Source organism: Dipodomys spectabilis, unplaced genomic scaffold (genome assembly GCF_019054845.1).
Source record: "Dipodomys spectabilis isolate Male_0828 unplaced genomic scaffold, ASM1905484v1 ptg000225l, whole genome shotgun sequence".
Classification (NCBI taxonomy): Eukaryota; Metazoa; Chordata; class Mammalia; order Rodentia; family Heteromyidae; genus Dipodomys; species Dipodomys spectabilis.
In genome coordinates, this window is record NW_024870902.1 from 4,496,673 (window position 1) to 4,515,210 (window position 18,538).

An 18,538-nucleotide genomic window follows, 5' to 3' on the forward strand; every position below is an offset into this window, starting at 1 on the left:
CTAGAACAGATACAGAACATAAGATGTATAAGATTGGTTTGGTAGCTGAAGTATGCTTGTCTTCATAAAGAATGTACTGTCTAAAGGAGCCTTGAAAACCACAGATTAAAATGCCTATAATACCTTTAATCAGATGTGTGGTTGGCCAGTTTTCTAAGAGAACTATGTACAAGCACTATCTCCTATACTGCACAACACAATCAACACATTATGATGCCATCTCTAACAATAGAAAATGGAAAGAGCTGGAAGTGGAGCCATGGCTCAAGTGGTAGAGTGCAAATGAAGATAAGGGACAGAGCCCAGGCCCTGAGTTCAAGGCCCCAGAGCCTGCAGAGAAAATGAGAAAAGCTATGCATAATTCAAAGATTGCAGTTCAGAAAAGTGAACATTCCCTTTTTTTTGGGGGGGGGATCTGGTCGTGGGGCCTGAACTCTGGGCCTGGGCGCTGTCCCTCAGCTCTTCAGCTCAAGGCTAGTGCTCTACCACTTGAGCCACAGCGCCACTTCTGGATTTTTTCTTTTTGCTTATGCGGTGCTGAGGAATCGAACCCAGGACCTCATGCATGCAAGGCAAGCGCTCTACCACTGAGTCACCTTCCCAGCCCCAACATTCCCTTTTTTGAAGAAGTCTCCTGTCTTTTGCAGGGAGGTGGCGTTAACATTTAGTATTTGTCTGTTTTTCAGGGAAGCATTCTTTCCTGGAGACAACACCTAGGACTGGCTGGTGGCCATTTTCCTACATCCTATTCTGGTTCTGCTCACCCACTTCTTCCTTCCAATGACTCTTATGAGAGATAAAGTTGGGAGTTAGCCCAACCTTAATTATCACCAAGCTTTAAGGTCAGGGTGATTCAAGTGATTTCCAGAAATACATTGTGATTGCACAGCGGCAAACGATGTACAAATCAAAGAGCACCCATTGTAGTCACCAAAATATAGGCTGCTTTGTGTACTCTGTGGGTATAGTTGGGGAGAAAGAGTAAATGAATACAGGATTCTGCACTCATCTGGTAATTAATGGAGCCTGAGCTGCTCTCCTAGGTCTTCTAGCCCCTACGGGTCATCACATGATTTGAGCCAATCAATATGTGACCTTCTCTTGAATCCCATGACTCGTTCGAGTTTGCTGGAGAGAATGAACCCATTGCAATCAGTGAAATTCTGTTTGGGGAAGCTAGGACAAACACGTCCGCATCTTTTCACGGTGAACTAAAAGGAAGTATGGCTCCTATCTGAGGTCTACAAAGAAAGCTAGACTGGAATACAGAATTTACTGCAATGGAAGAGAAAGAGAGCTCTAGAACTTGGAGCAATGCCAAAGAAAGAACCAGATCCATGGTTATGAATGAGCTGCAGGGACAGGAAAAGGTATCCTGGAGTTCACACTCTCTATTTGAATTTTCTGCTCACAGGTTAATAAAAGGCATTTTTCTTATTTATTTAAGCACAGATGATTTTTTTTTCCTTACTGCAACTGAAGGTATCGACCTTTAATATAACATCCAAACCAAAATATACTTTATTCTATCATTAGTTTCAAACAAAGCACTTACCCAGAAGTCTAAAAAGCATTGTAAAATAGATCACAGAATTGATAATTATGAAAAGCATAACTTATTGTAATTAAATATGTATTTTTGTAGTCTTAAGACATCTGTAAATACAATTTCAAATAGTTTTCCAAAACCAGCCACCAGTGGCTCATGCCTGTAATCCTAGCTACTCAGGAAGCTGAGATCTGAGGATCATAATTTGGTTGGAAAGGCTATGCAACTCATCTGTAATTTACCACCAAAAACCTAGAAGTGGAGCTGTGGCTCAAGTGGAAGGGTGCCAGGCCTGAGGAAAAAGCTAAGGGACAGCACCCAGGCCCATCTGGCATAGGAGATAGATAGACAGACAGACCGACCGACCGACCGACCGACCGACCGACAGACAGACAGACAGACAGACAGACAGACAGACAGACAGACAGACAGACAGATAGATAGATAGATAGATAGATAGATAGATAGATAGATAGAGCTCTTTAAGAGTCAAACTACCAAAAGACCTGGATTACTTTTGGTAAGAAAGTCAATTTCCTCTTGCAAGTGATGAGATTTTAACATGGCTTTTGTTCTGTGTAAAAGAAGACACAGAATATGATATTCAGTGTTAAGTTCCTGTCTATTGTTACTACTGCATAAACAATACTAATTTACATTTATACTGTCAACAGCTGTTAAGTTTATTTTGGATTATCATACTCTCACATAAAATTTTAAAATAATGTATATTCTTTTTTTATGATAGTGTGTCGTAAATAATTTTTTTTTGTCAGTCATGGGAGCTAAACTCTGGGCCTGGGTGCTGTCCCTCAGCTCTTCAGCTCAAGGCTAGCACCCTACCACTTGAGCCACAGTGCCACTTCTGGCTTTTTTCTGTTTATGTGGTGCTGAGGAATCGAACTCAGGGCCTTATGCATGCAAGGCAAGCGCTCTACCACAGAGCCAACTTCCCAGCCCCCATGTCATAAATAATTTTAATGATCGAAACTGCAGTGGACCCTGAGATGGGGCTCAAGCTGGTATGATACCTTTTTGAGCTTTGCCTTTGTTTTAGGGATTTTAGACTCCATTTTTTGAAGGGTAGTAACTAAAAACCTTTAAACAATGTTCAAACTAGAAAAACAACCTTAATCACAAGGCCACATCTCCACTCAGACAGGTCTAGTTCTTGGAATGAAAAAGATGCATCTGGTCCCCCTCCCTTTAACAATTTAACCTACCCTTGATTGTTCAGTTAAAGCCTGACCAATAAAGTAGATAGGTTGTAATCTTGCTCAACTAGCAATACCACCAGCTTACTGTAAACCCCACCTTTTGCCCGCCAAATTCGCACATCAACTCAAACCAAAATGATAGGTAGTTTAAACAACTAGTATAAGGCAAACTGTAACTCCATTGGCCACCTGCATGTGGCCTAACATGACTATGCAATCCTTTGTGTGTGTTGCGAACCCATTGGTCACCTGTGCATGGCCAGGCTTGACCACATGGATTTTGCCTTTAAAAACCCTAGCTTATGGGCTGTCTGGGGTCACAGTATCAGCTTCCAAGCCTGTGCTGTGGCCCTGACCAGTCAGTGTAGGAACCTTCTCAATAAAATTGCTTCTTTGTGAACAGCTTTGTTGCGGTGGGCTTTGTCACTCTGGATGGCTAGGTGGGCTTGCCTGAGTAGGGGTCTTCCTACTACAAAACTAAATTACATTTTGCAAATGGTTACCCCGAAAACAATTGTTATAGAAGGAATTGAATGTTTGAATATTACAGATGAAACCTTATCCTAGATTTTCCTGGAGTAGAAATTAATTCCCTGATACAATCTCTAAAGTCTTTCAATTTGCTAAATAGTAGAAATTACAAGACCAAGATTTCCAATGCGTAGTATGATTTACTTGGTAGGTAACAAGTGCTTTAAAATGTATATTATTAGGACTAAGTCTATAATCTTAGTACATGGTAAGTGGAGTTAGGAAGAGGCCAGCCCAGGCAAACACTGATGAATTCCTCTAAAGTCCAATATTATTTTACCAGAAAATGAGTACTTGAAAGGGTGGGGTAGGGGCAAAGGGATAGGGGTAGATGAAAGAAGGGGGAAAGAAAGAAGGGAGAATGCAGACACGAATTCATTGTAGATATCACAGAGTTGAGAAAAATAAGGAAAGAGTTGAATTGAAAGGGAATGAAGATGTTGAAGAGATGACACGGAGCAAGATGCATTGTACATTTGAGCTGCTTTTTTAAATGGCAACAAAAAAAATCAGTACATATCCTAAAAATTAAGAAAAATGAAGGAAGGGCTGGGTTGGGAGGGGTGGGGTGGGTGAGATTGTTGAAAGGGGTGGCATTGATCAAGATGTACTGTATTCATAAACTGCTTTGTTGAATGGCAACTCCTTTGTGCAACTACTTTAAGATAATAATTTTTTTAAATCCTGATGTGATGTTGTATACCTGTAATTCCAGATATATGGGAAGTAGAGGTAGGAAAATCACAGTTGAAGCCTGGCTCAGGGCATAAGCATGAAACCCTCCCAACATAAGTGATCTGTTCATCTTCTAAGAGGCATCTGGTTGGTTCCATATCTTAGCTATGGTATATAATCCTGCCATGAACATGGTTGTGGTGGTAGACTTAGTATGGCCTTGTTTGTGGTCATTTGGGTAAATGCCCAAGAGTGTGATTGCTTGGTCATAGGGGAGCTCCATGTGAAGTCTTTGAGGAACCTCCATACTGTTTTCCAGAGTGGCTGAACAAGTTTAGACTCTCACCAATAGTGTACTACCATTCCCTTTTGGCCACAATCCCACCAGCTTCTGTTGCTATTAGATTTCTTGACAGTAGCCATTTAGCTAGGGTAAGGTGGAACGTCAGTTGTGTTTTGATGTATAATTCTTTTAAGGCCAGAGATGTATAAATACAATGGAGTTCTATGTTTCCATCAGAAAGAATAATATTGCCCCATTCATAAGGAAATGGAAAGACCCAGAAAAACATTTTCTTAAGTGAAGTAAACCAGGCCCAAAGAAGAGGGGGTTGTATGATTCCCATAATTTGTAATAACTAGAATATGTCTATGATATTCTTAAGAGGGGATCTTAATAGCCCAATTGCTAAGTACAGGGGACCATATATAATGAAGTATATCAAACCTGAACTCTTAACTATGTCCTGTATGCAGTTATGTCGATTTTTTCTGTTTTAGTGTCTATACCCTTTGTCTTGTGTATAAGAGAAAGACGATCACAGAAATAGCAGGACAGGGATGAACTAATGCAAAATGATACTCATAAGGAGGGGTAAAGGAGAGAAAATGAGAGAGTGGGTAATAGTGTTTAAAAATAAATGCACTAATTACCTTACTTATGTAACTGTAACCCCTGTTCATCACCCTTACAAGAAGTATATTTTTAAAAAGTTACCCAGAAATGTAGAAACAAAAGGAACATGTGTTACCTCCAAAAGCAAAAATACAGTCTTTGAAAATGTAAAATGCTGCTATCAAATCTTTATAAATACATCTAATATCAGAATGTTATACAATTCCTCTAGATCATATCATTTAAAGTTAAATTTCTTAGTCTCCACACAGTCTCAGCTAGGAGCATTGGCATTGTTAATAAATACAGTACAGTGAGCAATAGTGTAACATCCAGAAAGTTAAACTGTTTAATCAGATGAAAAACATTGCTTCCTTTAGCAATGTCAGTCATTTTTGTCTTTAATGATTATTATTAAACTGACAGAATACTTCATATGTCAAATCAAAAATTAAAATACATAACCTGACATCAAGCAGACACAAATACTCTGACATATTTCATAGGAATTCTTTTTTTAAAAAAATTCTAAAGTAAATGCTTCATTTCCTTTCATTCCATCACTTTTGCCATAAATGTTTTCAGTCACTCAACGGCAGGCAGATTTATGATGTGATTTTTGTCTTATGACTAAATATTAATATGGATAGAACAGGAATAACATTTCAAGTAACTTTACGTGTATTACGCCAAAATAAATGAGAACATCAGAGAGATACCAAGGGATATAAATAGATTTAGTAATGTTTGAGCAACATAGGAGTTAAAAGACAACAAAGACTTAGGCTAAAACTCTTTTTGTCCTTGCTGACTAAACACTTTTCCACACTCTATTAAAAACTGCTTGGGACTTAGAGAAGGTGGTACTCCTGGTAATACTGAGATCAAGAATGGAATTAAACTCCAAGTTTATTTAACAGCTGCTTAACACACTCTAGTTCATATCTTGCCAAAGATAAAACTTCAAGTATGAGTGTTTTCTGTGAAATTCCAAAAGATTTTTGGACATAACACATAGATCCACTCAGTTGCAATACACAGACTTCATGTCCTTTGGTGTGTTTATTTATAGGTTATAACTTGAAATATATTCACATTCATGTCCTATTGTACATTGTCAAGCCGTGCCTACATATAAGGTAGATTCAAAGGAATTTAGTTGTAGAGCTCCAGTTGTGATCAGCGTAACTCAGTAAGGAGTAGCTACTGTAACTGAACAACTAGTATTTTGTTTGTGCTGGTGGCTTTAGTGCAGCCTTGTTCATGGTCATTTGGGTAAATGCCCAAGAGTGGGATTGCTGGGTTATAGGGGAGTTCTGTGTTTAGTCTTTTGAGGAACCTCCATACTGCTTTCCAGAGTGGTTGAACAAATTACATTCCTACCAACAGTGTAGTAGTGTTCCCTTTTGGCCACATCCCCACCAGCATCAGTTCTTGTTAGTTTTATTGGTAGTTATTGTTCTAACTGGAGTGAGGTAGAATCTCAGTGTTGCATTTCATTTACGGCCAGAGATGTTGAACATGTGTCTATTAGACATTCTTACTTCTTCTGAGAAGCCTCTCCTTAAGTCTTTAGCACATTTATTAATTGGGTAGTTGTTTCCTTAAGGGTTTATTTGTGGGGGGGGGGATTAATTTTTTGAGCTCTAAGTATGTTTTAGATGTGAGGCCCTTGTCTGATGCATAGCTAGTAAAAATCTTTCCCCATACTGTGGGCTTTCTATATATTGCTAGCTATGTCATTTGCCATACAGAACCTCTTCAGTTTGATGCAATCCTATTTATCCAGTCTTTCTTTCTCAAGGCTAGTGCTCTAACACTGAGCCACGCCTCCACTTCTAGCCTTTTGCTGCTTAACTAGAGATAGAAATCTTATGAACTCTGCTGTCCAGACTGGCTTTGAATATAAATCCTAAGACCTCAGCTTCCTAAGTAGCTAGTATTACAGGCTTGAGGTACCAGTGCCCAGTATTATCTTACCTGTTTTTAACTCAGCTTTTATTTTGTTCTGAATACCTTTGTGAGTTGTCTCAGTTTTTAAGGATGGAAGACAATAAATAGATGGCTTAGCTGATGGATAATTAAGCACCTGATATTCTAAGATTTTTACTGGAAATTACTCAAACACTGATTTGCAAACACTGATACAGCTTCTACTAAGGCAAAGGCCCTGAACCTTTGTTCTTGAGAACTTTGTTTACAAAGACAAACTGTGGTATAACTAATAAGGACTGATAAAATGTTATTGCCATCACAACAGCAGGACAATGATAGCGTCTTGCTTTTTAAAAAGTACAATAATCTTGGACTTGCATGTATCTGTCATATGAAATGATAGATAAACGGGCTACTTACTAAAGATTTTAGGTTTGATGATATCTTGGCTGTAATTTCTTCCAGTTTCGTGTGTGTGTGTGGGGGGGGGGGGGGGTGTGGGTGTGGGTGTGGGTGTGTGTTTTGGGTGTGGTGCCTGAACTCTGGGCCTAGGTGCTGCCCCTCAGCTCTTCAGCTCAAGACTAGCGCTCTACCACTTGAGCCACAATGCCACTTCTGGCTTTTTCTGCTTATATGCTGCTGAGGACTCGAACCCAGGACCTCATGCATGCAAGGCAAGCACTCTACCACTGAGCCACCTTCCCAGCTCTTCTTCCAATTTCAAGAAAGAAAAGAAAGGCAAGTGACATCCAGCCTTTCCCTACCATTTGCACTTAGATAAATGAGCATTAAGACAATGTAAAACGTAATTGTATCCATCTTACTTTGAAAGTTGAAAGAATGCTTTATTGTAAGTGAAATCTTTTCATTTATAATTTAGTATCTTTTCAGGTGTGCATGTGTTTGTGTGTATGCATAATTGTGTGTGTTTAGTATTCTGTTAATTTTTTTTTGGGGGGGGTCCGGTCGTGGGGCCTAAATTCTGGGCCTGGGCGCTGTCCCTCAGCTCTTCAGCTCAAGGCTAGCGCTCTACCACTTGAGCCACAGCACCACTTCTGGCTTTTATTTTCTGCTTATGTGGTGCTGAGGAATCGAACCCAGGGCCTCATGCATGCAAGGCAAGCGCTCTACCACTGAGCCACCTTCCCAGCCCCGCATTCTGTTAATTTTTTGACTGTGAATATCACCCAGCTGTGCAAAATTGGCAGAAAAAATATCAGAATGCCTACAATCCTGGTGCTCCAGAGGTTACAGAAGATGGATTCTTGAATTTCAGGCCAGTCTGGCCTACAATGTTTGATATTGCAAGAGGTAATAAGAATCTACTCTGGAGAATAAGATTTGGAAGACTTTAGTTCAAGGCAGCGTGGGGGAAAAACTTTTGAGACACATTTTCAACTGAGATCCGATATAGAAGCATAAGCCACTATATTATCCTAGCTATAATGGAAAGTGTAAAATAGGTAGATTTTTGCTTCGGCTGTGCCCAAGCAGTAAGACAGACCTTATTTCAATAACAAGGGCCACAAAAAGGGCTGTTCAAGCAATAGAGGGTCTGCTGTCGAGAATGAGGCTCTCAGTTCAAATGCCAGGTCTGACAAAATCAAAAAGTCAGTGTCCTGACTTCTTCTAACCCCTGGTCAAATAGAGGTATCTGTTTTCAGGGTATTTGTTTGTCCTAAAAACTAAAATCATTTCCATTTAGATTTTAGGATCTTAGTAAGAAAGAACTATATGTATATATTTTTGGCATAAAATTTTTAAAAAGCATAAAAATTTAAAAACTTTTGGAGATAGATAGATAGATAGATGATAGCAGACCAATTGGCAGAGTGTGTAAAAGAGAGAAAGAAAAAGAAAGGTAGAGAGAAAAAGAGAGAAGGGAGGGGGAGAGAGAGAGAGAGAGAGAGAAAGAGAGAGAGAGAACCGAGTGTTCCCCTTTGCTTCAGAAGCCAAGGATACCTCAGGGACCATATGGAATGACTCAGGGTCATGTGTGTGCTGGCCAACTGTGTAGGCTTTCTTCTCTCACAGTCCAATTGAAAGTATTCGTGACAATGGGTGAGGGCCAAATGAAGAGAACACTATCAGAAGAGACATTTGAAAAGAAAGGCATTTGTCATTGCATATAGTGAGTTCCTGGGCCCCAACATGCTGGGGGTGTAACCAATGGTGATATAATGTTGCCACTGGCCTTCATAGTTGTGGTCTGTAGAAAAATCTGGAGGCTAAGAAAAAAAAAATCTAATCCTGTTTGAATTGCAAATAAAACAAAGTCTGTGGAAATAAAATTTCCACTGCGGGGCATCTGGGTTGATTCTATATCTTGGCTATGGTAAACAATGCTGCAAGCCCAAGACAGGCATGAGAAAGAGAGAAAAAGAGAGAGAGAGAGAGAACTTCAGAAATTCTGTGTGCCAGTTACTTATATTTATTATTACATTAATATGTATTGTGAAGAATAATTTTAATATACAACAAAACTAACTCTTACTAATGAGGACCATGCATATACATACATGTTTAGCATTCTATTATTATATAAAATCCTAAATCTGCATGTGTGAGAAAAAAGTATCTGGGTGCTCATGGCTCATGGTTAGTTGGAGATAAATATCTCATGGACTTTCCTTAAAATTCTGGAAATATTATTTTCAAAGAGTTTTGGATTTGTATTTCAAACAGGATTTGAATTTTTTTTTAAGCCTCCAGATTTCAGTTGCTCAGGAGGCTGAGATCTGAGAATCAAGATTCTGAGACATTCCAAGAAGACAAATCTTTGAGACTCCTATCATGCCAGCCATGAGCAAAAAGGTCAAATGTGAGCGCAAGGCCCCATATTCAAGCCCCAATACTGTCACCAAAAAATATAAATAAATAACAATAAAATAAAATTTTGTCCCCAAGAATTTTATCATCTTGAGATACATTAAAGATAAGCCCAAGATAAGAAAATATCAACAGGCCAAAATGTGAAGAAAAATTACCTTTGGTATTCACAGAAACTCATAACTCTGACAGTATGCAAAAGTATAACTTCTTTGAGATCAACACAGAATTGGAATCAGGTTTTCTTTTTAGATCACAGTTATGAGACTTCTAGATTTGCAATGTGTCCAAATGCCCGTACTCACAAATGGAAGGCATTGCAGCATTGCTTACGTTGGACTGTTCAAAGAATGCTAAAATGCCTGGGAAAGGCTCTGTAAAAGTGCCTGTGTTCGAAGTAAATTTTCAAAGTAAATTACAATCCTTGACTAGCTTTAATTTGACTTCCAGCCTCATTTGCTGAGGTCTTGAGCTCCCCACCCTCACCCTCACCCCCACCCATGCCAAAGAAGCCAGGACACCAAAAAACAAGCCAGAGAGCTTCAGGGTCAGGGCAATTCTTAGAATCACCCTGAGAAATGGCCACATAGAAGCACACTGCTCACACTACTGAACACAGAAATGACACAGAAACACACACACCTGCTCATCATGAGTCTAACAATCATAGACTATCATTGAAACCTGATGAATCTATCCTCAAGACAATCTAGAATTCTTCTCCATAAAGGAAGGACCACTTCTCTATCCAAACTGGTGCTGTGTCATTTGGTAAATGACAAAGATCCTTTGCCTGGCCAACTTTAGTCAAAGCTTCTGCATCTCCTCCCAGACCCATCTGTGCATTTCTTTAATATTATTCTTTTTAGCTGAAAAACCCAGCACAGTCAGTTTACTCAGTACACCCTATCTTCCTGATATGACCACTCTCAGTATCTAATCTAATCAAAATCCCCAGCCTACAAGATCTCCCATCTGTCTAACTGCCACAGCCTGTCTTCAGCAAGAATTGTGGCAGGCATTTTACCCAGAATCACCCCTACTCCTGATGTTACCTTTTGGCAATTTACCATCCACAGTTCCCATACTGCTTCGTGTCTATAAATTCTCACTTGCCAATTGCTGTCTTGGGAGTCAAGCCCAGTGTTCCTCTTTCATGGCAAGACCCCCATACTTGCAGTGAAGGTCCTGATGAAAATCTCCCATCCTTTAATTAGTGCCATTGGATCCTTTTTAGTTTGATATATGTGGAGGTAAGTGTTATATGCATCTTGGAATTTAAGCGGAGAATGCAGAAAAACCCATTAATGAGTGCTTTGTTATAAGCAATCAACTCCAAAAATGTTACTGAATATTCATTACTTGGAATGTTTTGGAGTTTTTAAAACTTCTTATTTCAAAACTCACATTACAGCTGAGCATCCATGACTCTCACCTATAATCCTAATTATTCAGGAGGCTGAGATCTGAGGACTGAGGCTTGTAGCCAACCCAGGCAGGAAAGTCTATGAGACTCTTTTTTTTTTTTTTTTTGCCAGTCATGGGGCTTGAACTCTGGGGACTGTCTCTGATCTCTTCAGCTCAAGACTAGTGCCCTACCACTTGAGCCACAGCACCACTTCTGGCTTTTTCTGCCTATGTGATGCTGAGGAATCGAACCCAGGGCCTCATGCATGCAAGGCAAGCACTCTACCACTGAGCCACCTTCCTAGCCCTATCTATGAGACTCTTATCTCCAATTAACCAACCAAAAGCCAGAAGTAGAGGTGTGACTCAACTGATAGTGAAGTAACCTTGAGGAAAAAACAAAAAACAAAAACAAAAACAAAAAACTAAGGGATAGTGCCCAGGTCCTGAGTTTAAGCACCAGTACTGATAAACACACACACACACAATCAGGTTAGCAGCCTTTTTCCAAATATTTCATAATTCTGAACTACTCTCTTATTCAATGCCTTGAATTAAGATCTTAGAAAGACAGAGAAGGTAGCATTTGAAAACAAAAATTCAACATTTCTATTGTAAATTCAGATTTCACGTCTTCTTTGTGGTTCCCGAAAGGAAGTGAGACAAGCCAGGTGCCAATGGCTGTAATCGTGGCTACTCAGGGGGCTGAGAGCTGAGGATTACAGTTCAAAGGCAGCCCTGGCAGGAAAGTTGGTGAGACTGTTATCTCCAATTAACCATTCAAAAACAAATCGTTTAACTAGGGATACAGGTGGACCCATTTGCAGCCATGAGATGTACAAGTCGTTATGTCGAAAACGAACTTTACAACTTAGGTGGGGGGGGGGAGGGAAGAGGATTGGGTGGGGGGGGTGGAGGATGGAAGGGATGGGAAAAGGAAACAAAGGAGGAGGCTACAATGCTTGATAAGAAATGTACTCATTTTCTTGCCCATGTAATTGTAAACCCTCTGTACAGTATTTTCACAATTAAAAAACAAAAAACAAAAAAACCAGCAGTGGCGCTGTGGCTCCAACTGGTAGAGTCTTGAACAAAAGAGCTCAGGACAGGCCCAGACCCTGAATTCTCATGACCGGGGTAAGAAGGAGGGAAAAAGGGAGTCTCCAACTCCTAGGAGTATGACCTGTCCATCCACCTGAAACCCAACACTACCACACTGCCACATAAAGCTCTCGGTCTTAAGTAAGACAGGACTGAGGGAATCTAGTGTTGGCAAGGACTCATGTCAAACTCTCTTGGCCCTAAAACCATGCCTTTTTGGATTTGCTTACATATATAATAAAGTACTCAGCTTATATATTTTGCATTCATGTATTTTAATTGAAATCATTAAATTATAAAAACTATTCTATGTCATGTTATATTTTTGTCAAAGGATCATGGTGGCTACCTAAATTCAATATAGCAAATGGTACCACAGACCTTATCACGTGATGTGGGTATTCAGAAAAACATTTCACAAGTTGATTCTTTTTCAACCTGCACAAATGTTTTCACAATGTAAAATCAATTCAAAGCTGTTTGTCAAGATTGTCCCCAACATAAATCTCAAACCAAACTAAGAAAAGATTAAGATTAATAATTAGGATATAAACCTCTTTGAAGACTTGTTGTAACCTAGTATGATCAGGATCATAAAGGAAAAGCTCATTGGCTCTGACAACACAGTACTAATAAGATTTCAGCTTCTTATTCTTGAAAACTGACATACATAGAAACTTCCAGAAGCCCATCATCTAATAATTGATATCGCAGCTTTTAAACAAGGATTTGGTTGGCAGTGTTTGTCACCTGCCAATTTGTATGACATGATTAGGTTCAACAAGTCATTTTGAGAACTGCTACTTATTCTTATAGATATGAATAGCACTAATGTATATGTGGATTTCCCATTGTGGTAAGAGAGATCATCTAGAAACAATTAAACTTTATCAGCTTTCACTTCCATGCTACATTGTTGATGCAGGCATATTGGAAAACCTTTAGTTAGAGAAACTTCCTACAACATCTTCCCGTAGTTTTCTTTTGCAGTCTCTAAAATGATCATTCTCAGAGTTTCAACCTCTTTCTGAGAACTAGAGAGAAGTGACAATTTTCAAGTCTACCTCTGAACAGTCAGACCCTGAAAATATTGTGTAGCATGCTATTGTTTGAGTAAAAAAGATGTTCTCTTCCAATAAACAGAAGTATTTTTATTTTCCTTTTTGTCCGACAGTCCTGGAGCTTGAATTCAGGGCTTTGTGTTTGCTAGGGCAGGTACTTTCTACATAAGCCACATCTCCTACTTTAATTTGGTTTTAGATAGGATCTGGTATCATTTTACTATCTCCATCTTAAAAATACTTGGGATTAGAGGACTTTACTTTGCTTTACCTGGCCTGTATTTTCTTTTCTTTTGTAATACCAGGCATCAAACCCAGGGATTCATGCACACGAGGCAGGTGTTCTACCACTGAGCGACCCCCTGATTCCCAGTCTTCACTTTTGTAGCAATATTTCTCTCCAACTCAAGATGCTATTATACCTTATAGGACATGCAAGTGTTCCTTCTAGATGGTGTCTTTCTTTATAAACTTTTATTTAGTACAGGTTTTAGACCAAGACATATTTTTCTATTCTCATTAAAATATGGGTGTATATTTAATTAATGGTTTAAATTGTAAGGGGAAATAAATGTAATGAATCAAAACATTATGTTACAGAAAAATTTCAATAATCATGGAATAATTTCAATATTTTTTATAATCAAAGGAAATGGAGCTTATTTTACCGTTAGTATTTCCTGGGTCTGGAATTGTGCTTATCTATACAACCAGAGCTGTGTTTAACTCATGAATGAATGAAGATCACAAGTGATAGATAATCTGCACAATAACAAAGTTATCCTTAGGAATGGAGAAGAGATGAGCTAACCTACTTTGCCAATATATCTGAGAGTTAGCATGGTTGGGTTTGTTTGTTTTGAATGAAGAGAATTGAACCCAGAGCCTTCCATATACAGAAGGAATGCATTGTATTACAATGATATCCACTCAATTTCTATACGCATAGATATCAAGAATAGAGTTTCAAGCCAAGTGCTTTGGCTCCCACCTGAAACCCTCATTATACAGGAAGCATAAATCTAAGAGGATCACAATTTGAAGCGGATCTGGGCAGATTCCATCTCCAAAATAACCAAAAAGCAGAACTGGAAGCATGGCCCAAGTGGTAGTGCTGAACAAGCAAGTCAAGTATAAGACTCTGAGTTCAGATTCCAGTTCCACCAAAAAAGAAACTGACAAAAAAAAGCCCACTAGAATAAAATGAAAACAAAATAAAATATCCAATGCTTTGGGCAAAACATTTTCTTTACCAGGAAAAAAAAAGGATGCAGTATAATTTTGATTAATTTGATTTTTTTCTGAATTGCATTATTATGGTACATTTCTTTCAATTGTTCTTAGACTTATCTAAGGCTGTGAGAGGAGAATTTATCTCTTTTCTAGTTTCTAGTAATGCCTACATTTGGCTATGATATAACCTAGTGGGTGTGATTCTCACTTGGTATCAGATCCTCACTAGAATATTAATTTTTTAGTCTTTTTTTCTTTAGAATTGAAGAGAAAAATATTTTTATAGAACAACATGGAACTTACATGAATAATTTATATTTCACAGATGTCACCCATTCCTCAAAAAAAGTCACTTTATATTCTTCTTGTAAATAGGCAGGCGATAGTCTTTCATTTTTCAAGTACTTTGTTATATTAAAGGAGAGATCATAATATGTCAAAAAAATTTAATTGCATGAGCTCCAAAGAGAATTCATGTAGAACAAATAACAGAAATCTTTAAAAGTAAAATTATCTTCCCAGCATTATCCAAACCCTTTAGATCAATTTCCCCAAAATGGTTCTAATTTATAATTTATTCACCAAAAAAGGAACAAAAATCAGAATGTAATACCTGAGACTGTGCATTTATGTTGGCTCCTTCTTTAACAAGGACTTTGACAACCTCCGCCTGTCCAGCCAGAGAGGCGATGTGAAGAGCAGTGTTTCCCTTCTGTTTTGAAGAAACGGAATAGAAACGGTTAAAGGGTTCCAAATCTGATCAAAGTGTACTGGTATTTTGTCTGATAAAAAGCAGTCATTTTATTGTTAGCCCACCTCGTAATGGATTTTTTTAGCATCTCTCTCTACTATCTCTCCCTAAGACTGCTCTAGTGTTAAGAACATGGAAAGACTAAGTTCCTCTACATTAAAAGAGTGCAAGTGTGTGCATAAATGCATGTTCGTGTATATAAATATGTACATGGGAGGGTGAATGTGGGCATGTGAGTGTGCATACATGGGTGTATGCATAAAGGTGTATACATATGTGACAGTGTTTCATGCGATTTTCTTTTAATCACCAGCCAAGAAGGTCTAATGCAAAGAAAATTAACTTTTAAAAAAGTTTACAGCAACACTGATTTCATTTTGCCTTGTAAAGGACCCTAAGGAATCTTTGTGGTACAGAAATTGTCTTTTATTGAAGCTGTATTTCTAGCTACGAGGCTGTGCTGCTGCTCAGTTTGAAAAATGAAAAGAATAAATTTTGCATCAATCATACTGCTACCAATGATTCCCACCATTTGCTACACCAGAAGTTATCCTACAACAATCACAAATGAGAAATGATTTAAATATTTGTGAAAATATAAATAGACCAAGAGATTAAAAATACTTGTGAAGTAATTAAGGCAAAACGAAACAGAAAGAAATGAGAAGTGAACAGAAATCTGTAGATTCTACTTCACGAAGTTCTAATTCTATTATGAACTGACTTACTGTGGAACCACTATACAAAAAATATTTTTTCAAACATCAATACCAGTTTAAATGTATCTTAGCAAAAGCAGTGTCAACCAGACATCGATAGTTTCTAATTATATCAAATATGTTTTACACTTCTTTACAAACATCATAGTGATCAAATCTAATCTTACACTAATAATTCAATAAAAGACCCCAAAGCCTCTTTCTATTAGACTATAAAGGGTACTACATATTCCCATATCAACCAAATGAGCACAATAAAAGATACATGGGTTCAACTAAAGCATGAAACTTATATGCTCATTCCATTGAGAAGTTTATCCCATCATTTATTTAAAATAAATTTACCAGCCGGGTGCTGGTGGCTCACACCAATAACCTAAAGCTACTCAGGAAGCTGAGATCTGAGAATTGCAGCTCAAAACCAGCCCAGGAAGGAAAGTCAGTTAGACTTTATCTCTAATTAACTACCAGAAAACCAGAAATGGCTCTGTGGCTCAAAGTGGTAGAGCACTCGCCTTGAGGGAAAAAAAGAAAAAAAAATGAGCTTAGGGATAGTGCCTAGGCCCTGAGTTCAAGCCCTATGACAGACAACAAATTAATTAATTAATTAATTGACTTTAAGTGAATTACCTTAGGGGAACAGATAGTACTATCTACAAAGGAAAATGTTAATCTAGCCTTCTTTGTGAATCCAAGGAGGAAAGACAATACATTAGAAAACAAATTTACAAATTGATTCTCATATCCAAGTACTTAAAAGAAGCCATATAGACTCTGCAAAGTTCAGTGGAGAAGATTTAAAATTTATCGCTCTATAGTTGACAAGCTCAGTGTCCTAGTAGACCTCTGAAATAAACAACAGGAGAAGGACACTTTAAATCACTTCCTATCCTCTAAAGAAAATGAGTTTGTCGTGGCATGAACAGCACCATACCTTAGTAGCAGAATCCACAGAGGACCCTCTGCCCAGCAGCTCCTGGACCAGCCCCACGTGGCCTTCCTTGGCAGCCAGATGGAGAGCATTGAGTCCATTCTGAGAGAAGAACAAGAAAGCCTCAGAATTAGAGACATGGGGAGATAGCACACCCATTCCACTCATACACACAAGCCAGAGGACTGGGCAAATTCTGGTCCCTCCTTTTCCTTGTAAGTTTTACATTGACTTGAATCTATTTAATTCAGACAGACTGATTTTCAGCGTATGTGATTTGGAAAAATAAAAAGGTACGTGTTCATTTGGCAACTTCAATTCAAGAAACTTTGATTTCATGCAGCAATATCTCAATACTTTTCCAACAAGTTTTTTAAAAAAAAATAGTAATCCTGTATCATTTGTTGTGCTGGCCAAAATTAGAATTCTCTGTCCACTTTCTGGGACATCTAGAGATTTAATAAGTCTTACTTTTTAACAAGTGGCAGAGGATTTTTCCCATTTATAAAAAGATTAAAAAAGACTCAATTTTTAAGGCAACACACCTGTAGTTGTAACACTATACTTGAAACACATTTAGCATTATGTCACTAAATGACCTTTATTAACATTAAAATTTATCTTCTGATCTCTGATATATTAAAATGTATAGGTCTCATCTACCCAAACAGTACTGAATGAAGTCATGTGGTCCATATTTCCTTAACCTGACCTGCTAATTCAACGCAATCCTTGTCAAATAACAATGAAATTTTCGCAGAAATATGTATCCAAACAAACAAAAATGAAAAGACAAAGTAGCCTCCTAAAACTCATTTGAAATGACAGAAGACTCAAACTAGCCAAAGCAATCTTAAAGAAAGTGAACAAAGCTGGAAGCATCACACTAAAACATATGATACAGTTCAAAGCATATGTATTATAATAATCAATGTTGCAGGATACTGCCATTAAAAACACAGAGACTTATGGGAAAGAAAGAACACAGAGCCCAAAGATAAACTAATGCATCTATAGTCAACTGGGTTTTGACAAAGTTGCCAAGAGCACATATATCAAAAAGATAGTCATTTCAGTATACCCAAAAAAAAACGAAATATCTGCAGGCTAACAATCTCGGCAGTGAAAAAAATCAATTCAAAATTATTTAAAGACTTCAAAAATTATAAGACTCCCAAATTATAAACCCACCAGAAGAAAACGACACTGCTTTGCATTTCTTGAAGAAAATCTGAAAACCATAAGGGTAACATAGGTAAAAATAGTCAAATGTCATTACGTCAAGCTAGAAGGGTTCTGCATAACAAAGGAAATAACAGACTGGAGGCAACTTATGAAATAGAAGAAAATATTTGCCAATTATACATCTAAGAAATTCACTCTCTAGGGATAATGAGTGATCCGAAAGATTGTTATATGATCGGAAGATTGGTATATGTATATGTTAAATGAATGTTCTGGACTGGGAAGTTGGCTCAGTGGTAGAGTGCTTGCCTTGAATGCATGAGGCCTTGGGTTCAATTCCTTAGCACCACGTAATCAGAAAAAGCTGGAAGTGGCTCTGTGGCTCAAGCAGTAGAGCACTAGCCTTGAGCTGAAGAGCTGAGGGCCAACGCTCAGGCCCAGAGTTCAGGCCCCAAGGTTGATCAAAAAAAAAGAGAGGGAGACAGAGAGAGAGAAAGAAATGAATGTTCTAAGTATTAG

General features: G+C 38.2%; 1 protein-coding gene across 6 annotated transcripts in view; it reads right to left on the bottom strand.

The window, feature by feature from the left end:
• Ank2 (ankyrin 2) overlaps positions 1-18,538 on the bottom strand; it is a 238,274-nt gene that overhangs the window by 140,314 nt on the left and 79,422 nt on the right. For all 6 annotated transcript variants that reach the window (XM_042697569.1, XM_042697570.1, XM_042697574.1 and 3 more), the window contains exons 3-4: positions 16,838-16,936; positions 15,047-15,145 (exon numbers count right to left, since the gene is read on the bottom strand). In XM_042697569.1, coding sequence (XP_042553503.1) covers positions 15,047-15,145; positions 16,838-16,936 — 198 coding nt within the window. The remainder of the gene's footprint in view (positions 1-15,046; positions 15,146-16,837; positions 16,937-18,538) is intronic.